The sequence below is a fragment of the Anomalospiza imberbis genome, chromosome 4 (assembly GCF_031753505.1).
Source record: "Anomalospiza imberbis isolate Cuckoo-Finch-1a 21T00152 chromosome 4, ASM3175350v1, whole genome shotgun sequence".
NCBI lineage: Eukaryota > Metazoa > Chordata > Aves > Passeriformes > Viduidae > Anomalospiza > Anomalospiza imberbis.
This window is the reverse complement of record NC_089684.1, coordinates 73103402-73126293: the sequence shown is the minus strand read 5'-3', so window position 1 is coordinate 73126293 and position 22892 is coordinate 73103402. Positions and strand designations below refer to the sequence as shown.

Genomic DNA, 22892 nt, shown 5'->3' with positions numbered 1-22892 from the left:
GTGTTTTAACCATTCTAGTATATCTATTATGAAATATTTTTGTCTTTTGAAATAAAAACAGCCCAGTCAGAACTCTGGGCTAACCTAACTCCTCTCCTTCCAAATGATATATCATGTCAGCAAGTTGCCTGTGAATATTTATATTTAAAAAACAGAACAAAAAAAAAAAAAAAAAAACCACCAAAACAAAACAAAAACCCAAACAAAACCAAAACCAAAACAAAAAACCAAACCAAACCACCACCACCACCAACAACCCAGAAACATTTTTGAACATGTTTTGCATGTTAAAATGAGACAGATTAAAGTTAATATAACAATAATTATCTCCTGCAGCTAATATTTGATACAGACAGTGACAGGGAGGACAGGGTGATCGCTAACAAGGCTAGGAAAGGACTTCTCTCTTGTGAAACACTCACAGATGTTACTCTTCTCCCAAGTATTTGAGATTTGCCACAGGCAGAACTCTCTCTTCCTGTTCTCATTCACTGAGTGACCCTTCTTAACTCTTTTTTTAAGTGATTTAAAGTTTGCTTGATAAAAAACAACCATCAACCACTGCAGAGATCTAACAATTCCAGCTATCTGGTAGAAAACCTTTTGATTCCCCAACTGTAAAAACCTTTTGAATTGCTAATTTCCCAGGAAAGTTGGGGCTGCCTTATCCCTGGAAGCATTCAAGACTTGGAGGAATCTGCTCTATGGGGTGATATCCCTGCCCATGGCAGGGGGTTAGAACGAGATGAGCTTTGAGGTCCCTTCCAGCCCAAACCATTTTGTGATTCTTTGATTCTATGACTTTTAAGGAACTACTGTGGGGAAAAGGGTGGGGAGAGATCCAAGGACGGATGGCATCTTGTGCTTTACTTGCCCAGCTGGATAAAAACCCACATAAACTGTTGAGCATAGAAGCAGTTTGCTAAATCTGACACCAGTGAAGAGAAATTCAGCTGATATCTAGGATGGAAACAATTTCTCCAAGTTTATTTGCACCCTTACCCAATGTTTTTACTTTCTGTCTTTTGTGCAACAGAGAGCTATGTTTGGCAAGAAAGGAGGGAGCAGATGTGAAAATATAAATACTGTTACGACTGATAACTGCGAGTGAACACAAACAGATGCAAGGAGACAAAAGTAGAGGATGGGGGTAAGATTTGACAGCAGATGCCAACCCCAGCCCTGAGCTGGCTTTATCTGGCTAATCCATGCAGTGCTTTAGAGCCATGCCAGCAACACTTCCACTGTTTGGAACCTTTTAGCATCACTTGGTGGGAGCAACTTGTGCTGGCAGCACCTGTGTGACTGTGCAGGGTTTGGGTGACCAGGCTTTGATCCCGGGGTGGCTCCTGTGAGGAGGTGCTGGAGCTTCCCTCCATGTCTGATGGAGCCGTGGAGGGTGTGGGGGTGCAAAGATCCACGTGCAGCTCATGAACACCCCATGGCAGAGCATGGGGATGCCTGAAGGAGACTGTGCCCCCATGGGAAGCCCATGCTGGAGGAGGGGCAGAGTGTGAGAAGACCAACCCCTGAGGAGGAAGGAGCGCAGTGACAATGTCTGAGGGACTGAGCACAGCCCCATTCCCTGGCCCCTGCACCTCTTGGAAGGCGGAGGGAGAGAAGCATGAAGGAAACTGAGCCTGGGAAAGAAGGAGGGGTGGGGGGAAAAGTGATTTAAGACTGGAGTTTATTTCTCATTGTCCTGCTCTGATTGGATTGGTAATTAATTAAACCAATTTCCTCCATCTCTTTTCCCCATGACAGTAACTGGTGACTGATCTCTCCTTGCCCTTATCCCAACTATAAACATTTAATTGTATTTTCTTTCTCTGCCCAGCTGAGGAGGGGAGTAAGAGCAGTTTTAGGAGGCACGCGGTGTCCAGACGGGTCACCCCACCACAGTGACAATCCAGAGAGCAGTGTCATGCACTGCCTGTATCCTGAGCTGGCTGACTCTCAGAGCCAGACTGGCTTTTCTGGCAGCACCTTGGGAAATCACTGGGTATCTGAATCCACAGATTCAGGGCATGCTGGCAGTTGTCTGTGTCCCAGGAATATAGATGTATGTAGAAATAGCCTCTCTGTGCCTCCATTTCTGTATAGCCTACAAGGGATTTGCAACCTATTTCTCATCACTCACACGTTTTCGGTTTTGGTTGCCTTTGAATACCAGGTCAGCCCAGCCCAGCAGTTTTAAATTAAACCCAAGATTTCATCCTCCTTCTTGAGGCCTCAAGCAGAAAAGGCAAAATCTCTGAGCAATGGTTTTGCTAGAGATAATTGACAAGAAAAAACCAACCACTCTTTAGAATATTTTCTTTCCTATCTGCTCAACACCCTTTGTTATCCCAGCAAATCACATAGAAACCACTAAGGCTCCTACATAGAAACCAGTAAGGCTCCTACTGAGAACCTCTCTCAGACAGGTAAATAACATTTGAATTTCTAAATGCAAATTAACTGTTTAAATATGGTGAGTGGGCTATTTCCACCCAGTCTGCTGTGCATCTTTGCACTGCTGCACCTAAACCCTGGTCACCCTTTTGGAGGGAAAAATGTGAATAGTATCTTTTTCCCTTTTTTTTTCTTTCAATAATAAATTCTCAGCTGTTGACATCTTTCTGCACTCAGAACAATTTGTGTAAGTCCAGACACAATCATATTGCTGGAGACAGACCAACAGTAACAGTTACCCAAGAACTCCAAACACTGTCAGGTTTCTTATGTCTTTTTCACTCTGTTAAAAATGAAAGGTCTGAAATTTTCATCCTTCCTGCTGCAAAAGATATCCTTGCTGTGTGTCCAAAAGAGTTTGCTACTTTGCCACAAATTCAGAAGAGAATGACATTTAACTTCTTTATTCTTCCTTCCTCAGGCCTTAGCGGTTACAAATTAAGGCCCAGAAATCCTTGGAGACCACTAGCTTGTTTTCCAGGGTAGGAGGGTATCCTGTTGTTTTTTTTTTTTTGGTTTTTTTTTTTTTTTACACAACTGGAATAATAAAATCACAGAGTGGTTTGGGTTGGAAGAGATCTTAAATCTCATCTCACTCCAAGCCCCGTCCAGCCTGGCCTGGGACACTGCCAGGGATCCAGGGGCAGCCCCAGCTGCTCTGGGCACCTGTGCCAGGGCCTCACACCCTCACAGGGAACAATTTCTTTCCATTTTGCTTCCTAGGTTGCTCAGAGCCCCATTCAGCCTCGTCTCGAACAGCCTCGAGGTCTCCCCGTGCCTCAGGCCCACACTCACAGTGTGTGGGGTGGCTGGGGGCATCCCTGACCTAAGGGGGACAAATCCTCACCTCTGAGGGGACCTTTTCGGGCTCACCTGGGGTACAGTGCCACCCCGGGATGCTGGTGGGACAGCCCCCCAGCCAGCACCGTGTCCATCATCCATGGGAGCAGTGGAGCCCAGCACGGGGTTGCTCCGTCCCAGGGCAGTGCCCGTGCCCTGTGTGGCACTGCTGGGGCAGCCCCGAGCCCCCGGTTCAGGACGGACACTACGGAGCTGGGAAGGGGCTGGAGAATTCCTGAGGGAGCTGGGAAGGGGCTGGAGAGTTCCTGAGGGAGCTGGGAAGGGGCTGGAGAGCTCCTGAGGGAGCTGGGAAGGGGCTGGAGAGTTCCTGAGGGAGCTGGGAAGGGGCTGGAGAGTTCCTGAGGGAGCTGGGAAGGGGCTGGAGAGTTCCTGAGGGAGCTGGGAAGGGGCTCAGCCTGGAGCAAAGGAGGCTCAGGGGGGACCTTGTGGCTCTGCACAGCTCCTGCCAGGAGGGGACAGCCGGGGGGGTCGGGCTGTGCTCCAGGGAACAGGGACAGGAGGAGAGGGAACGGCCTCAGGCTGGGCCTGGGGATGCTCAGCTTGGACAGCAGGAGGAATTTCTTCCTGGAAAGGGTGGTCAGGCCTTGGAAGGGGCTGCCCAGGGAGGTGGTGGAGCCTCCATCATCCCTGGAGGTGTCCAAGGAATGCCTGGATGCGGCACTGGGTGCTCGGGGCTGTTTGACAAGGTGTGGGGGGTGTCATAGGCTGGACTGGGTGATCCTGGAGGGCTTTTCTGACCCCAGTGATTCTGATCCTGTTAGTCCCATTACTCCTTCAACTGGGGCAGTGCTCGTGTTGTATCTGTGCCAGCTGCTGCTTCCTCACCTGTAATATTTAACTAATGGGGAGCAGTAAAGGGGCTTTAATTTTACAGCTCAATTTTAAATCGGCTAATTTCCTGGGAAATGCCATTTCACGGTTTGGGAATTGCCATGTGCTTTAAACTCTGCTTGTTAAACTTGCTGAGATGAGAAACTCACCCCTAAGTGAAGAGCTCTGCAGCTGTAGCACCTAACCAAGAACGGCTGGCACTGTGGCACTGGAGACTGTAATCAGCGGAAGCGATCCTGTGACTGTGATTCCCTCGTCTGTCCCCTCCCCGCCGCCATGGCCGCGCCGTGACGTCACTGGCCCCGCCCTCCCGGTTCCCCCCCCACTCGCGGCCACCGTAGCGGGCTCGGCGGAGGCCCCGCGGCGGCCGATGGTCCGCGTTGTGCCGCCGCCCCCCGCCCGCCCCGCTCCGACCCGGCAGCGGCCGCAGATGGCGCGGCGGGGACCGGGCAGGCGGGGCGGGAGGTCACCGGCACCTCCGCCGCCGCCGCTGCTGGCGCTGCTGCTGCTGTTGGTGCTGGGCCCCGCCGCCGCCGCCGGCGAGGAGGTGGCGGTGTCCAAGGAATGCGACAAGCCGTGCGCCAACGGCGGGCGGTGCCAGCCGGGCACCGGGCAGTGCGAGTGCCAGCCTGGCTGGGTGGGCGACCAGTGCCAGCACTGCGGGGGGCGCTTCAGGTGAGCCCCCGCGGGGCGGGGCGCGGCGCGGCGCGGGGACCTGCCCGCGGAGGGGCACGGGGCGCGGGGACGCGTGGGGTCGGTGTGGACGGGCGTGAGCGGCTGGTTCGGGGCTGGTTCGGGAGTGAGGGGTTCCGTTTGGGTACGGGGATGAAAGGCTGGTTCGGGGCTGGGGGGCTGGGTTGAGTGAGGAGTTCGTTTGGACCGTGGCGATCGGACCGGGCTGATCGGGGTACGGAGGGGAGCGTGTGGCAGCCACATCAGGGATGGGCATGAGGGGCAGGGTAAGGGCGAAAGGAGTGGCTCGGTGGCCCGGGTCAGGTTGCCCAAAGGAGCACTTAGGGGAAATAGGGAGGTGGGTACGAGAAGCAGGTTTGGGCACTCAAACGGGGTGGGAGGCTGAGGAGGGTCCAGGGGTGAGTGAGGGCAGCAGGGTCGTGGTACAAGGAGAAGGGCCGGGTGACACTAAAGGTGAGGGGCGGGACCAGGTGAGTTGAAAGGTGAGCGGCAGATGGAAGAGACACTAAAGGTGAGTGGCAGGTCAAGAGAACGGCACTCAGGTGATGATAAAGGCGAGCGGCAGGTCCGGGTGATGATAAAGGCGAGGGACAGGTGCAGGTGACGGTAAGGATGCACATGTTAGGGCAGGATAGGAGCGCGTTGAGGGGACAATAGGGGATGGGTCTCTGGGCAGTGAGGGTGTGAGCGTGGGGCTGATTCAGGGGAATGGGGGTGTAAAGGGATGGGCAGGAGTCATGCAGGGGGTCAAAAGGGATTTGGATGCAGAGGGAGAGGTGGGTGTGCGAGAACAGGCTTGAGGGCTGATGGCAGCACGGGTGTGATGGGGTGACAGTGTGGAAGGTTTGGTCTGGAGGTCCTCAGAGCAGGTGAGTACTTGGGCTTCCTGGGGAGCTCTCAGAGCAATGGGATATGGATGTTTAGTGCCCCAGTTGGTGAGTACAGGATGTTTGTTATGCAGAGGCACCTCTAAGGGGGCTGAATTTTTGGTGTTAGTTGGCTGGGGTTGCACAGGCATAACTGGCGATCAGTTGTGATTCTGAGGGGCTGTGTAGGAGCAGAGATGTGGTTGTAGGACGCTGGATCAGTGGGGATCCGGGTGTAGAGCCAGGAAAATGGTGGGTTTAAGTTTTAGTAGGTCCAGACAAAAAGTAAGGCTGGAGGGGAGTGGGTGGGGGGATATTTTTTGGCAGCAGAGTTAGGTTTGAGAACTTACAAATAGAAGTGGAAGGTTGGTGGGTGAATGGGGGTGGCTTTGTGCGTGGATGTGGCTGGAGCTGGAAGCTGATGGGAGCAGTGAGGAGCAGGTGGACAGAGGAGGACAGCGTGGGTGTGGGGCCAGTTCCTGGGCGGGGAGAAGGACTAGTGTGTGGATGGGACTAGATCACACGTAGAACAGGTTGGAGGAGAAGGATGTGCAAGTGGGCGTTAGGGCTGTGTGGAGACTCTAGAGGTGTTTGGAGGGGGGGTTAAGGAAGCTCCTCTTGGCAGATCAGCAGGTACTGGTTTTGGTTAAAGGTTATTTCAGGAGAGGTATGTGCAGGAGAGAGAAGCAGTATCCTTATGGGAGTAGCTGGCATTTGGAAGGCTCATCTTCTGAAGCTGTAATGCTGCTGGCTCTTAGGGAGGGGCAGTGGCAATAGCAGCCTGGTGGGAAAAAGCTCCTGGGCTTGCAGGGAGACAAGACTGGGCAGCGGGAGGGGATTGAACAGGACAGAGGGTATTGGGAGAGTCCTGGTGCTTTAGAGTAATTTTTTTGGAGGAAAAAAAGGCTCAAGGAGGGCTCTGGGCAGGGGGATGGAGTGCCCTGGCTCTGCACTGGTCCAGGCCATGTGCACACGACTGTGTGTGGGAATGAGGGGTGTCTGCACAGGACAGTGATTTTTGGGCTATATGCTGATGGAAAGTGCGTTTCTGCAGTGCTAGGGGCAGTTCTTTTAGTGTTGGGTTACTTCGTTGGGTTGTGTGCCTGAGGTGTATCCCACTGGATGAGAAAATGGAAATCTTCATGGGAAAAGGCTGAACATGCTCCCTGACTTCTGTATTATGGCAAAGATTTCTGTAAGATGGTTACCTGCCTTAGATTCGTCAGCTGTGGCAGTGAGAGAGCCAGTGTGTGTGTCTGCATGCATTAGGTGAATTCCCTGGCAGGGCTGATTCCTGGGAAAGAAGGAAATGAGAAAAGGATGATTATCCTAGGCAGTGACTGCTTTATTGGGGAGCTGCTGAAAGTACCAAGCACCCTTTGGTGATGCTCCGTATGGATTTGGGAGGAGGGTAACTGTCTATATAACCTGAACTCATGGAAGAAAAATACTTAAATTTTTAAATTTATATTTATTGACAGTCTGTAGATGAGTATGTATTGTAAACAGTTTGAAAGGGGTTTTGTATAGAAACTATTCCAGGCTAGGCAAGCCCTGGAAGTCCAAACCTAGCTTTTAAATGTCTTTTTGCCACTGTCATGATAAGCATTTTCTTTTAGCTGGGAGAGTGCTTTAAGGAATAGCCTCATACCTGTTACTTTCTTGAAGAAACTTAGGATATTTGTTGTTTTAAGGGGACTGGATTTGAGAGGCTTCTTTTCTGAATGGTAATGCCAAGTAAAAAGAATTGGTGTAAAGTCACTGCTAATAGAACCTAAATTTTTTATCCTCTTGCCTGTTTTGATAAAACTTTGTTCTTTCTGGCATATAATTCTAGTCTAAAATTTTGCTTGAAAATATAATACATGTTTTTCTCTGTAGATGGTTTATTTGTCTGTTTATTAGTTTATTAAGGAGTTCAAATTTCTATTAATGTCTTTAAACTTGGAGCTCTGAGAAATGCAAAGAAGTGGTGTTCATAGTTTTGCAGTCATGTGTCTTCTTTCACATGCCTCGAGTTTGCTCTGTCTCCTGTCAGAATTGGCTCTGCAGGAGGTTTTTGTTTAGTTCACTGTTGTCAAGAGTTTGGCTTTAAAGGACTTAATGTGTTACTAGATGCTGTAGGTACAAATGGGAAGTAGAAGAGCAGGTGAAAATTATTTTCTAACTTCAGTGTGTTCCGTGTGCTTATCTGCTGGACTGAGAGATGTAATTAAATTTGGCATGTTAATCATCCTATCTTATCTAGATGTATATGATGACTGTATTTGTGGCCTTGACTGTTTTCATTTACATTGTAAAGATACAATTTGTGCTTCACTAACCTACTAATCTCTCACATCTTCTTGCATTCACAGTGAAGGATGAACATTGCAGCATTGAGTTGCAGTCTTCTGATATTCCGTTTCCCTTTTTCCCTGGGAAAACTTTTTTTTTAGACCGCAGTTAGATGTAGGAGTAACACACCCCAGAGCAGTGGTGCTTTTTAGAGGTGGAAGGCTGATTTAGGAAGGACTTCAGGTGACTTTTTATTAAGATGTGGAACCAGCCACTTTGGTTGTTCAAAGATAAACATCTTGGTGTTGATGGAAGCTGAAACAGAAAACACAGAATATGCCTGATGTGCTTGTATCTTCTATTTCAGTACAAACCTCCAGAGGGCTCTGGGCTGGCTGGAGGCTGCTGTGGGCTCCGAGCTGCCATGATATGGGCAGGAGAGGAGCTGCTGCTGGGAGGGATGAGAAATTCCCTAGTCACAGAGCTGCAGTAGCATCCTGAGATAACATTTGGAACAGTGTGAGCTTGGGAGCTCCAAACCTGAGAGTGAAATTGGCAGCATTGATTATTGTACAATCAAAAAGATGCTGCACACTTGGTTAACAGACTCTTCAAAGCACTGTCTGCAGCTCAGTGACACAACCTCTCATCCTGCCTAAACTGAGTTGTTAGCCAGCTGCCTAATTAGCAGATGGAATTAAAGGTGGAAAAGCCCTCTAAGATCATCGAGTGCAGCCGCCCCCCAGCACTGCCAAGACCACTACTAACCATATCCACATGTTTTTGAGCACTTCCAGGGATGGGAACTCAGCCACTTTCTTGGGCAGTCTGTCCCAGTGCCTGACCAACCTTTCCATGAAGACATTTTCCCCAGTATACAGTCTATCCCCCCTCCAGAAGTACAACTTGAGGCCATTTCCTCTTGGTCCTCTCTCTTGTTCCCTGGGAGTACAGCCCGACTGCCCCTGGCTGCCCCCTTCTGTCAGGGAGTTTTAGGGAGTGAATGAGAATGAGCTCTTCTCATTCTAACCAGAGTTTTTCCAGGCTGAGCCCTCCCAGCTCCCCCAGCCACTCCTCACCAGACAAGGCAGGTGAAGCACAGAGCAAGAAATGACCTCTGGTTCACTTACATTTATTGTCCTGAGATTGTAAAGGGTTGGATTAACAAATTCAGGATAATGATTGACTTCTTGAAAAGTCACTGTATGGGAATTGTGTGTGTAGACTCACTGATGGGCAGTTTGATGTGTGATGGTAGCTGAAAATAATATTTTGACAGTATAATTAAATACCAGATCATTCCAGGAATATGGATTTTGTGTGTAAAGGCACTAGTGCTCCTTTCATGGTAATACTCTTTTTGTGGTGGGAGATGGCAAATGCTAAGCAGGACTTAACCATACAACCTGACAGCTAGGGAGTAAAAATCAGATTAGAGTGTATCCTTTAAACTCCCTTTTTAGTAATATAATGGGAGCAGTTACGTGTTGCTGATTAGATGTTATGAAGGACTTGGTGATAGTAGAGTGTGCTTGGCCAAAGAATATTACAGTGAAGAGGAATTTTATCTGTAGCTTTGTGTAAATCACTACCTGAGAGAGTTGTGAGCTGGAAAATAACTATCACAATTCTCTTTGTTAAATAAATAGGAACTTTTGATCAAAAGCTTAAGTATAAACTGTTGTCTTTAAGAAGCTACCTGAGGCAGTTTGTAGGTTTTGGAAGCTCAGGAAGATGCTTGATAGATCCAAGGATGTTGGCAATTTGAGTCAAATCAGTTTAAGTGCTCAAATTAGATCTGGGGGCTGCATTTGTGCCTGATCCCTATTCTGTTCCTCCCGATTCATTAAGATATTATTGTGCTTTAAAGTTATTTTCTCTTCCATGCTGCTTAATGAAAGGCTTGCTCAAACACTGTGCACTGGTAAAAAAGAATAAGCTATTCAAGTAGGAAATACTTAAACATCATCAATTTTAATGAATACACTGAGAAAAAAATGAACAATTATATGTTTTTATTTAGTTCTTGGAAGTATGTGTGGATATCCTTATGCATGCATGTCTGTTGCAGTGCACTTGTAACACCACACGTCTATATTTCTGTCTATCCATACATGTATATAATATATAAATATTATCTGTTCTGTGGCTTGGAGCAACCTGGTCTAGTGGACGGTGGGACTAGTGGAAGGTGAAGGAGGTCTTCAAGGTCCTTTCCCACCCAAACCATTCCATGAGTCTATTTAGATGATCTGTTCATTCAGAAACTCATGCGTAATATTTAATCTGAATTCTGTGTCGTTGCTCCTCTCACTGTTTTATTGGACAATCTGATATTTTACTAGGGCTGTTTTAAGAACAAAATTTCACCTGTGAAATAATTCAGTATTTTTGAAATATCTGAGTTGTTCTGCAGTTTCTGCCGTGCACTAAATGAGCAGCATAAATATTTGATTTGCGGGAGGTTTTGTTAATGTTTGCAATAAGCTCGCTGCTTATTTTCAGTCTGCTTTATAGTAAGGAGGCAGTAGTGGAAAATTTAGAGCAGTCAGACAAAACAGCTCTTGCTGGATCCTTCCCATCATCTCTGCCTCACACACATCCAGTGCCTTGCCTGTTGGAGCTTTAGTTGTTGGAATTACTGAACACTCCATGTGAGAGAGAGAGAGGAGTAAGTCCTGTCCTGTTCCTGTCTTCCTGCTGAACACATCTGCACATGAGACCTCCTGGAGCAGAGCAGATAAAGGATAACATTCCTGTGCCTGCCAAATCCAGGAACATATCACTGACTTGGACTTACAAACTCCTTATCTGCAGCAGTCACCATTTGTCTCATTTCTCTGTTTCTGTAAGTATCAGGGAACACCTGCCTGAGTCCCTTAGCAGTTGTCTGACACTGCTCTAGATTTTTCCAGCATTTCAGTCTCAGTTGTTCCTTTTATTTTGGATGCAAAATAATTACAGAATGGTTTGGGTTGGAAGGTACCTTAAAGCTCTTCTCATTCTACCCCCCTGCCATGGGCAGGGACACCTTCCACTAGACCCGGTTGCTCCAAACCCTGTCCAATCTGATCTTGACCACTTCCAGGAATGAGGCAGCCACAGCCTCCCTTGGAAACTAATAAAAAAACCTCAAGTCCAACCAGGTGTTTGTTACCATCTTCATCAGTTTACATTTAACATAACTTAAATTGAAATACAAAAAAAAATGACTGAGATTAGCACTGTTTTCACAGAAAATAATTGCTTTCTTTAATTAAAAAAAAAAAAAAATCTAGAACCAGCAATCCTTTTATCCCATGTCCTGATAAATTTAAATACTATTTGAAGTATATGTGATGGATCTGACTTTTCTGGCTTGTTCCTCTGAAGCTTTTGTGAGCGATCAAATTTCAAACCCTGAGCTACCTGCACCTAAGATGTTTATGAAATCCATGCTGAAAATCCTGTATTTAGGTAATGCTGCTGCTGACCAAGCTGTTGTCTTACTGTATTAATTTAGGATACCCTTGGGTCCTCTTTTCTTGAACGGTTTCCTTGAAGAATTTTATTCCGATTTGAAGTTCTAAGCACAGCACTTGGAATTACCTTCTTAACCAGACAGAGCTTTGCTTTTTTTTTTTCCTGCACTCAAAATATTCCCTGCAAGTAGGAGCTTTTAAATCACATCTTCTAAAGCATAGTGAAAAAACAGAGTAAAACAGGCCGAAGATGAGGTTGAGAATGATATGATTTTGTAAGTAAAGTAGTTTTGGGGGAGGAGGGAGCTGCTCCAAACTGGAATTCACTGTAAGAAGGACCACAGCAGGTTTATGCCAGTGCTTGTTCTTGCACAGCCACATGCTCCCATCTGCCCATTAAACCACTGCAGCATCTTGGAAACTGGGCTGGAATATTTGGTAATCAATTTTACAGCAGTGAACAGAGAAGATAATTTGCTTTTGTGCATGGTTTTGAATGAAATACTCATTTAGTCACCAAAACACTGGAGCAGTAACGATGTTTGCTTTTTGTTTCCTGCTTTTGTTTCCTTGCTTTGTTTATGGCTGATCCTCGCAGAAGTTCCTTTAGATCTACTTGAGACTATCACTTTTCCTCCTTTTGCTTAAAATAAATATTTATTTGATGGAGAGACAGGTTGCTTGCCAGGCTTTTGGTGGATGTGTGCTGCATACAGATGATTCCAGGCATGGTTTGGGCTTGAATGGGAAATGCTTGGGATATTCAGAACGTAAGGGCTTTGTCCTTATTGCAGAGTTGTGACATCATTAGGGTTGTTAAGAGCCCTTAATTGTACACAGAACAAGCTTTATGTAGCAATCTGATAACCTAAATTTGGGACATTGGCATAGTGGGGTATATGGAGAATAATTGAAAGAAAATGGACTCTATTTTGGGCTGATAATAAGTGTCTTAGTGCATCTTGCATGATGAAGAAGAATTTAAATGTTTTACTGACAAACTGAGCAATATTCCTGCTAAAGAGGGGCAGCTGATCAGAACAGATTGTGAGAAGTATTTCTTGGACACCCCAGGATCTGGAAAATATTCCTAGTCCTGGTTGTGGCTTCACTTGCTAAAACAAGTTTCCTGCAGTATCACCACTTCAGAATTTTCAGTACCCTGAAAATGCAGTAGTGGAATTAAGCTGTTTTAGGGGAAACCATGCTGACAGGGGTGGTCTGGGCATTCCAGCCAAGGGTTTTCCAGTGTGTAAACGACCTTTTATTCCCTGCCGTGCCTGCTGGGCTCACAGCTGCAGAAGTGAAAGCGCTGTTGTACACAAACTTAGCTTGGGTGTGCTCAGTGTGTGTTGCAAAAATTTAAATGGGGGTTGTTGCTTCGTGTAGGTACAGGGTGTTGCACATCATCTTTGGGGTGAAAATTATCCATAATGGCCTTTACCACGAGACAGTGCTGCTCAGCTTTATGCAGGATCTACAAATACAGCTGTGAAAATCCCATATTTTCTATTATTTGCCTTTGCTCTCTGTTTTGTGATTTTCAGAAACCTTCTTTTTTTTCTTTTCTTTGCTACTTTCTGTAAGCTGAAAGAAAAAAATAGGGACAGTTGTGCTAGGAAAACACTCTTTGGAAGACTTTCTTATTAGTGTTTGTATTGCTTGAAAATTTAATATTTATCTCCAAGGTGGTGCTTGTCTACTCAAAGGATAAGAAGCTTGGCAGAGATGAATTAGCATTTTTTGTAAACTCCTTTTATAAACTCAAATACAGAAAGTGAGAGGTATTTTTCCATTCAGGAAATTTAGGTTGGGTTTAATATTTTTTCATGGCAAAGGGAAGGAATGTCTTCAACTTCTTTGTGATTAAAAGCTGTTTAGTGTTCAGTCATTGCAATGAAAAAAAATACTCCTGCAGTGGATCAGTTGTGTATTGAGTGGCTTTTTTTTTTTTTTTTTCCTCTCCATTTCTTTGTGCTTGTGTCATTATCTCTTTCCTGGCACAGTTTGGTCATTTTTCACATGTTGGTGTCACGTCACTGCTCCCAGATATTTTGAATGTAATTGCACTATCTAGAGAAAATCTGATTCAGGTTTACCCTGAGCACAACTTTTAGATTTCATTGCTTGTTACGATCAAGAACATGTTTGAGTTCCTCTAAAATAAGCTTTCCAGGCCAGGGTGGTTTTGTGAAGGTTTTTTGCAGCAAGGTGCAGCATGTTTCCTGCCAGAGTTGTGCACCTGTCTGTTTAATGATTAATTTACACAGTCAATCTCCCATTAATCCAGAGTGGAGAGTGTTACTTGAATTTTATAGTGATTTCAGAGCTTAGATCTCTATTGTCTGCTTGCTGCATTGATCTTGTGTGAAATCATCAAAGGTGATGCTGCGAAGATTTCCAGCCTTTACAAGACCTGAGTTTCAGAGTAGTGTGGAACTGAAGTGCTGACTGGGCAGGCCAGTGCTACAAGAAAAAAAAAAAAAAGAAAAAAAAAAAGAAAAAAAAAAAAAAAGAAAAAACCAAACAGGGAACACTCCAGGATTGTTTCCTATTAAGGATTTTAGTGCTGCTAGAAAAAAGTATACTACTGTATCCAAATTGTGAGCATACATTGAAGTTGCTGGCTTGCTGGAAGCAAAATATTGAATTCCAAATAATATAGTGAGAAATAATTAGTTTTGAGGTCACTGGTGATCTTAATTTTTTTCAAGGGGAGATCAGGAACAGGCAGAATTGTTGGGTGAATTGCTTTTAGTTTTGTTTAAAAAGATGAAATTTATTGTTGTTCAAGATACACTCTGTTTGCATCTACATTTATATATAGGTGCTGCCTCCTTGTTAGACAGTCTGCCAGTGCATTTTAGTTAAGGGATTGATTTATTACATTGAAACACATAACAGGCAGCTCTATAAATTTGGGTCAGTCGGTGTCTTTCTCACAAGCACAGGTTGCAGTGACTCTTTAAAGTTACTGGTTTTCATTTTGGGAATAGTAATGGGTGTTTAAGTATGCCCTTGTTCAACTTCTGGAGGGTGAATCATTTTGAGGAGGTGTTGATGTGGTTCAAAGTCAAAACCAGGATTTGACTTCCCGCCTATGCAGACTTCTTCTGAAACATCCATACTAATATTACTGGAATTTTAAATTTTCTTGTGGATACTGCTGATAGTCTGTTAACTTGTTTTATCTGAATTTATGTGATGAGCCCAAAGAAAACTCTAGAGCTGCTGAAAGCATGTTAAACCAGTAATTTGTGTATCATTTTCAGCTTTTCTCAGTACCTGAGCTGATGAGAATTTCTGGGACAGCAGGCAAATGTCAGTACCAGCAGAATTCCCTTATGTGAATGGTACAATAACAATTTATATGCAAGTTTGATGTTTGAATGTGATAGAATGGAGATTTGGATTTCTGGTAGAAACAGGAATGTGTGGTCTGGCTGGAAAAGCTGAAATGACTTTATAGCCTCTAACTACTGTTCCCTTGAGAACAGATGATCACAGACTTCAGGAATCAATACAGTTCATCATCTAATCCCCTTGGTTCAGTTTCCCTATCAATTAATTACGACAAATTATTTATATGGTCTAAAGATGTTCTGATGATGACTCTACTTACATAGGAATTTGGAGGTTTGGAAACATACTTAATGACAGTTTGGCATGGCAACTGGTATTCAGTTGTCTATTCTGAGAATAATACTGCCCTGCAGAAGAAATGTGGTTAATGTTACTATAAATATACCTAAATCATCTTCACTGAGGTTGATGAAAAAGGATATTGTGTGTTAAAAGTGACGGAGTTTAAATGTGATCTTAATTTCTCTATTCAGCACTTAGGGGAATTTGTCATGTGATATGGAAAGACAAGAAATCACAATGTGGAAATTGTGTTACCAGATCGAAGCTGGTTGAGGCATCAGAGTGGCTTCTGTGCCTGAGCTTTGCTTGTTTGCAGTGCAAGATGTGTGTGCATTAGCTAGGACGTGGTGCTGGAGGAGACGTCCTCTGCTATATTGCCACTGTCTAAATCCCACTCCCAAGGCAGGTAGGATTGAAGCATGAGTGCAGACATGAAGGTATGGTGACTCACACTATGGAGTTGTAGACCTGGGCTCCTCAAGCAGTACCCTGTGGTAAGACAGGTTCTACGTGAGTTTCACCAGTACCAGTGAGATTGGCTGGGCTGGAGGTTCTCCCAGGGAACATGGAGGGAACGCTTTCCCATTTCCTTGTTAGGTTGATGTAACTTCATACATCTGTTCTACACTTTGCCAAGGGCAGAGGCACCTTCCAGTATCCCAGGTTGTTCCAAGCCCCGTCCAACCCGGCCTTGGACGCTTCCAGGGATGGGGCAGCCAGAGCTTCTCTGGGCACCCTGTGCCAGGGCCTTACACCCTCTCACAGGGAAGAATTTCTCCCCAGTATCCCATCTAACCCTGCCTGCAGTCAGTGGGTCACCATTCCCCCTTGTACTGTCATTCCATGTCCTTGTCCAAAGTCTCTCTCCAGCACTCTTGGAACTGTTTTAGGTACTGCAAGATGCTGGAATTCCTTTCTGGAGCTTTCTCCAGGCTGAACAAACACAGCTCTCTCAGCTTGTGTCCATAGGGTCCCTTGCTTTTTACCTGTGGATTTGAAGAAGAAATTCTGTAGGAGACAATCATGTGTGTCTATTGATTTTTGTTTGCACTTGAATTTTTCATACATTTTGTATTGATTTAAAGGTATAAATTTGCAGAAGTCTGAGCCCTTCGTGGCTAGGCTTTGTGGGGCTCTGTGGGCATCAAGGCTGTTTTGCGTTTCTGTGGTAAGTTCAATAAATAATAAATCAATTTCTGTCATTCACTGAAGGAAATCTTTCTGTTCAGGTTTAGGGAGATTAACAGGATTCTACAGACACTACTGAAATTGATGTTTCCTTAGTGTCTTGTAACACACTGAAAATATGAAAGTACCTGGATGAAGGCCACTACCCATCGATGCTGGAGGAGATAAACCGCTATGGATGATCTCTGTAGTAACTGTCATATCTGACAGTTGAACCTGGAAAGAAGAAAAAGCACCCATTTTGAGGTCAGAAAGCATCGTGGAAAGTTTTTAAATTCTCCTAAATTAAACATGTGATAAGAGCAGTTAAAAGGTGCCGTGCCTGATGGCCATAGTGAGTGTTGGAAGCCCTTTGACAGGCTGGGCTGTTGATCTCCTGAAGATTAACAGCAGGTCAGGACTGTGACTTGGCACAAGATGCTTTCCCTTTAATCTCCAGTTAAATTAAAAAGGTGCCAGATAGCTATAATTTTAATGGGGTAAAATATATACACACACACACACATTTCCCCCTTTCTCATGACTGACTCACATTTCAGCAGAGATTCTCCTCTAATGACTTTGAGTCCTTTTATAAACTTTTTTTTTAAAAGTTGTACATGTTCATTATTAGGTCTTTAAAAACAAACTCTGAAAAAGTTTGGCCCTGGTGAGTTGTGTGTTGCTGTAACTTCTGTGAGGAGTGAAAATAGTAGGAATGGTAAGTTTAGAAATTTTATTTTTGTGTTTTCTTTTGACAGCTACTTCTGTACATAGTATGTGTAAAATGTATGTAATATTGGTAAAGCTCTACGATTTCTGAGATGTGGAGTCAAAGTATTGTGCATGTCACTTATGTTCCTTAATCTATGGTATTCTATTTAAGTAATGGAGCTAAGGAGAAAAGAGAACAGGTCAGCAGAGTAAAATAGTTGTACAAAGTAATTTTGATATATGTAATATGAAGTATACTATGTATCATCTCATCCTGATCTTGGTAGCAAAGGTCTTACTGATTATACAGTAAAATACCTTAAAACGTTGCCGGCACTGAATACTGTTTGAGATATTCCCGGACACATAGAGTAAACTGAACCCAAACCCTGCACTTTTCAGGTGCAGGATTTTGAAATTAAGCCCTGCTTAGGATCTAAAAATGTAAATAAAATGTTGTTATGAGCTGCCTTTTGAGGAACCCTATCCACAGACTGCACAGGACATGCTTGTTCTAAATGGGCACTGAACTAAAGGTAGATGGTGGCAGTATGTCACCTGCAGTCTTATTCCAGGGCATCTTCAGAAATATTCCTGCAGGAGAGAAGGGGAAACTGAGGTCAGAGCTCACCATGAACTGCAGTTCCTCCTGAGGGGCAGCTCTGGTCTCTGTTCTCTGTGACCAGCGACAGGACCCGAGGGAATGCCTGGAGCTGTGTTAGGGCAGGTTGAGGTGGAGATCAGCTCTTCCCCCAGAGGGTGGTCAGACACTCCCCAGGGAATGGTCCCAGGGCTGCAAGATCTCCAGGAGCATTTGGGCAATGCGCTCAGGCACAGGGTGGGATTGTTGGGGTGTCCTGTGCAGAGCCAGGAGCTGGACTCAGTGATCCGTGTCAGTCCCTTCCAACTCAAGACATTGTGTGATTCCATGTGGAAATAAAGCCAAACCCAGTACAGCTGTCTTCCCTGCTGTCCTTACTTCCCGATGATACCCATAGCAAACTAGTGGCAGCAAACTGCAACAGGATTGAAAATGGGAAAGGGAAATTGCTGTGCATCACTCGGTCTGGTTTGGGGGTTTTCTTGGGTTTTGTTTTTTTCCACAGTCATGGTTTGTACCTTGAGTTGTTTTCTGTGTTTTTGTTGAAGTTTCAGTTCAGAAGGCTTATAGCACACTTCCCTCTCCAAGTGCATTAATACAGGATAGAATTACAGGACTGATTTATGAAGTGGATAACCACCGTGATGCTGAATTGATTGGCACAAGGAGGTGCCTTGCATCCCCTGCAGACAGGCTGGGTGTTTTCAGACTGATGCCATCAGAGTCTTACCTGCCAATCTGAACATATTTTTAGAGAGCTGTTTCCACACCAAGCTTTTGGAGAATGGCCAGTCCTTTCCCAAGCTGGCTGTTGAACTGCAGAGCCCATCCCGAGCACTGGAGGTGAGAGCATGGGACCTGTGTTTACAGGTCGTGTTACTTACACACACAGAGGGAGTTTGTAGGACTCCTAGTTATAACATTTGCATTGTGTTGCCCCTAAAATAGTCCATGTTGTACTTTGTCCTGATTATTTGTATATTGATGGCATTCACGTTCACTGGTTCAAATGAGATTTTCTGCCTTTTTCATTGCTACTCTTTTAATCTTAATACTTTGATTAGATTTTCAGAAGTTTTATTGTATCCTCTGTATCCTTAATTCACTTTTAAAACCTTTTCTTCATATAATTATGATTGGATTTTGCCCTTGAGCAGGTGTATGGATAATCTTTCAAGAGCAGTTTTAAAATTAGGGTGAAGAAAGTGAAGAGCTAATCATAGAAAGTAACATCAGTTGAGTCTTTGGTTTGTGCAGTAGTGATTAAAAAAAATGGAGGGAAAGATGATCTGCTATCTTTAGACCTATCAGGCTGACCTTGAGATCAAAATTTAAGAATGTGTTAAAGGAAAGAATGATAGTACACAGACAGAAATTGCTAGGTAGATTTTCCATTTGTAAGTGATACTGTTTAAAATACAGTATATATGTGTGTTGGATGTTTTATAAGCATTATTTAGGATGAAGGCACCTGTAAGAGATAAATAACTGCAATCTGGGCTTTGGAAGCCTCTTTGATTCAATGGCACCACCCAGAGCAGGACTGCATTGCATGACCTATGAAGAACTTTTCACCTGTGTGTGGTAGTCAGGAAATCTGGAGAGTTTTATCTTCCATTCTGCTATTTCTATTGACATAGAATTAATCAGGCTCCTTCTCGTATTGCAGGTATGGAAGGGGAGCAGTTGGTGAGGTGTTGAACAGGAGGATAAGGGTTAAAAGAGGGGCCAAGGGAGGGGATTCTGCCCTGCTGCGGTGAGACCTCACCTGCAGAGCTGCTCCCAGCACAGGAAAGACCTGGAGCTTTTGGAGTGAGTCCAGAGGAGGCACCAAGATGATCAAAGGGATGAAGCAGCTCTGCTATGAGTAAAGGCTGAGAGAATTGGAATTGTTCAGTCTGGAGAAGACAAGGCTCTAGGATGAACTAATTGTGGCCTTCTAGTAACTGGAAGGAGCTGACAAGAAATATAAAGAGACTTTGGACAAGGTCTTGGTGAGACAGAACGAGGGGGAAATGGCTTCAAACAGAGACAATGTTGATTTAGATCAGATATAAGGAAGAAACTTTTTATGGGGAAGGTGGTGAGGTGGCACAGGTTGCCCAGAGAAGCTGTGGCTGCCCCATCTCTGAAGGTGTCCAAGATCAGTTTGGATGGAGCTTGGAGCACCTTGGTCTAGTGGAAGGTGTCCCTGCCCATGGTGGGGGTTTGGAATTGCATGGGCTTTAAGGTCCCTTCCTGTGGTGTTATATTACACCTTCCAACCCAAACCATTTCATGATTCTGTTGTGAGGCAAAGGTGTAGCTAGCACCTGACTCAGCTGCCATGTTTATATTAATAAATAGTTTTTACTTTGATGACTTTGTTCTCTTTCAACTTTATTGGTAAGTGAGTGTTTCTCACAATCTGGGGAATTGTCTGGGAGACTTGACCTCTGACTCTGCAGAGTGTGACAACGGGAACAGGGGAAGGCACACCCTGCTGATTCTAGCAGCCCCTGATATGGAATATCTTCTTGTGAAATGTTGTTTGGATTACCTTACCTGAGAAGGGAGGAAAGGCTGCCAGTTCCTGAAACAAATGACCTGTATCTCAAGAATTATTTGCAGGCGATAATGCTCTCTTTTGCAGATCTTAGAAGGAAGGGGTTGTTGCCCCAAACATCAGCCCTGGACATTGACATACATCAGGTAAAACTGGGAGATTGGATGTTGGTAAAAATCTTGGAAACTTGACACTGACATGGGAAGGTCCCTTGGCAATTGTGACAGCAGTGCACACTGCAGAGAGAGGGTGGGCACATGCAACCTGAATTAAAGGACTAGTGGAGTCACCTCTCAGGGACTGGACTGTGATACAGAGAAGTAACCCTCTAAAATTAACTCTTAAAATATTATCTGTCTCAAAAATGAATAATTTAAATTTTACGGACTGGATTATAATTTTAGTCCTAGTAAACCCAATTTTAGCTGGCTGTTGCATTGAATGTCATAGAACCTGGAAAGTTGCTGGAAAAAAATTAATGGGGTTTCACCCATCATCTCTGGCTCAATATGGCATGCTGTTCTGATAAACCTGCAAAATCTCAGGAAAGGATCCCTGGTGGAACACAAACCTATTTGATTGTCCAAAATTTAGGAACATAGGCTCAAGCATCAGAAAGCTTGCCTATATGCCAGTACAGAAATGGAACACAGTGTGGGATTATCAGTGGTGGGATAACCTATTTGGGAAAACCTGATGGAGAAAGATGGGCTTCTTTCTATTATGTGCCTTTGCTAGATTATTGCTTATACCTTGTCTTATTCCCTGTTTTATCAGGTTAATTGCTAGTGTAGTAGAAGAAATGCAGGTGATCAGAATGCCAGTGAAACCAAACCTAGCAGCTGCTAGTCAAAGAATAGGAGCCCAGAAGATCATGGTCCTAAGGAGGCGAGATCAGAAAAAAGCGAAACCAGAAGATGACCTACATCTTACTTTACACAAGCTAGAGCAAAGCTATGCACCTCAGCAGGAGACAAAGACCTAAAACTTTGGAATAAGCCTAGTTCAGCACAAACATGAGTTTGCAAAATAACAGTTCTTGAGTGTAAATGTTATGTTTGAATAGAACCATTTTGCAAACAGGGCCCAGCCCGCACCGGCCAGACAGATAACCAAACCAAGGGCCTCAGCAAAAAGGTGATAAATAAAAAGGGGGTGGATTGTGAGGGGTAAAATAATGTTTTGCTTCAGCCATAAGAATGTATACTTAATGTCACATAGGCAAAGATGTAGCTAGCAGGAGGCTAGGGCTAGGCTTCGGGAAGGAGTGTGGCAGGGAGGAAAAGGGGAGTTAACTGATGTTTGTTCCAGGGGCAGGGAAGGGCAGAGCGGAGGAGCCGTTGGTTTGAGTACGGTAGGGCCAGGAAGAATGTAAGTTCCTGAGTACCCAGGCAGTGGGAGAGGGGACAGGAACACCCCCGGCCGTGGAAGGACATAAAGGTTTGTACATGTTAGGGGGAGGTGTGCCTCCTCAGTGAGATGCACCTGTCACAGCTGCCGTGTTTATATTAATAAATAGTTTTGCTTCGATGACTTTGTTCTCTTTCAGCTTTATTGGTGAATGAGTGTTTCTCACACTGTGAAAGAAAGGGAGAGGGTAGAAAATTGGAACTGGAACTTGATGTAGTATTTTCATTCACAGCCTGGGTAAAGTGAAGAGATGTGCACTTCTTACATCACTGATGATGTCACTGTGCAGCCTGGGTGCAGAGATCACACCATCCTCTGGGCAGAGCAGGGGAAATGGAGTGACAGAAAGGGGCTGAGGTGGCATCCCACTCACGGGGATTTACAGAAAAAGCCTGTTAAGATGGAGTTACATAAAAAAAAAAAGACCCAGAAACAATAATTGGTTCTTTGAATGGTTGTTACCTGTCAGCATGATGCATTTAGGAAGACAAAGGAAAAAGGCAGCGAGGAGAAGGAGGAAAAATGATAACTATGGTTCAAAGCCCTGGTAGGAGTATCTCCTGGGTAGTATCATCACTCTCTGATCAGTTGGTTTCTTTTTAATCATGTATTTGCAAAGAGGATTTTTCTGGTTTTGTTTTTAGGGGCTCTGGCTGTCATTTCTCTTTAAGTTTTTTATGTCGGTTGATCAGCAAATGTTCTTGGCCTGCAGCTGTTTCTTACCAGTCTAAGAACCGGGTGGTGTTCATTCCACAGTGCTTCATGGGTGCTAAACTGAAATTACTATTTCAATTACTGAAGGTAATTTTTAAATGGAACAAGTCCTCATGTTTAATCCAGAGACGTTGATGATTCACTCCAGCACCAGTCATTCCACGATCCTTTGCATCTTTCCCTCTACAGCCTAGTGACATCTACTCAGATTAGAAACTGGAAGTCAGTAGCTGTAGAACATTTTGTCATGCCATCTTCCCTTTAAAAAATTATTAAGTTGTTTTAGAAATATTTTTTATTGTTTTTTGTTACACATTGCTCTTCAGCTCACTGGGAGCAGGTGGATACTTTATTTCTTAATTGTCACCCTGTCAGCTTTTTCTCAAATATAAAAAATACTTTCATATTGAAATTTAACTAGACATATAAAGGCTTGTCACACTGTTAACAGCAGCCTCAAATGGAATAAATTAGAGCAAAACAATGTGTGTATGTTATCACTTCTTATGGAGAACTGCAGACAGCAGAGCAGGCTGGGGGCCCCTCTGCTTTCTCTCTGGAGCTGAAGTTCACCCCAAAGCCACTGGTTGAGGAATCGTGACAATCATGACTCTTTGGGAGCTTCACAAGGCTTCTCAGGTGTTGTTCTATAT

The 22892-nt window shown here is 44.6% G+C and overlaps 1 protein-coding gene across 3 annotated transcripts in view; it reads left to right on the top strand.

The window, feature by feature from the left end:
- The first annotated feature begins 4467 nt into the window (after window positions 1-4467).
- ATRN (attractin) overlaps window positions 4468-22892 on the top strand; it is a 146653-nt gene continuing 128228 nt past the window's right edge. For 2 of the 3 annotated variants that reach the window (XM_068189187.1, XM_068189189.1), the window contains exon 1: window positions 4469-4821. In XM_068189187.1, coding sequence (XP_068045288.1) covers window positions 4517-4821 — 305 coding nt within the window. In that variant the 5' untranslated portion in view covers window positions 4469-4516. Of the gene's footprint in view, window positions 4822-22892 lie in introns of all 3 variants that reach the window. The other variant, XM_068189188.1, reaches the window with a different exon arrangement.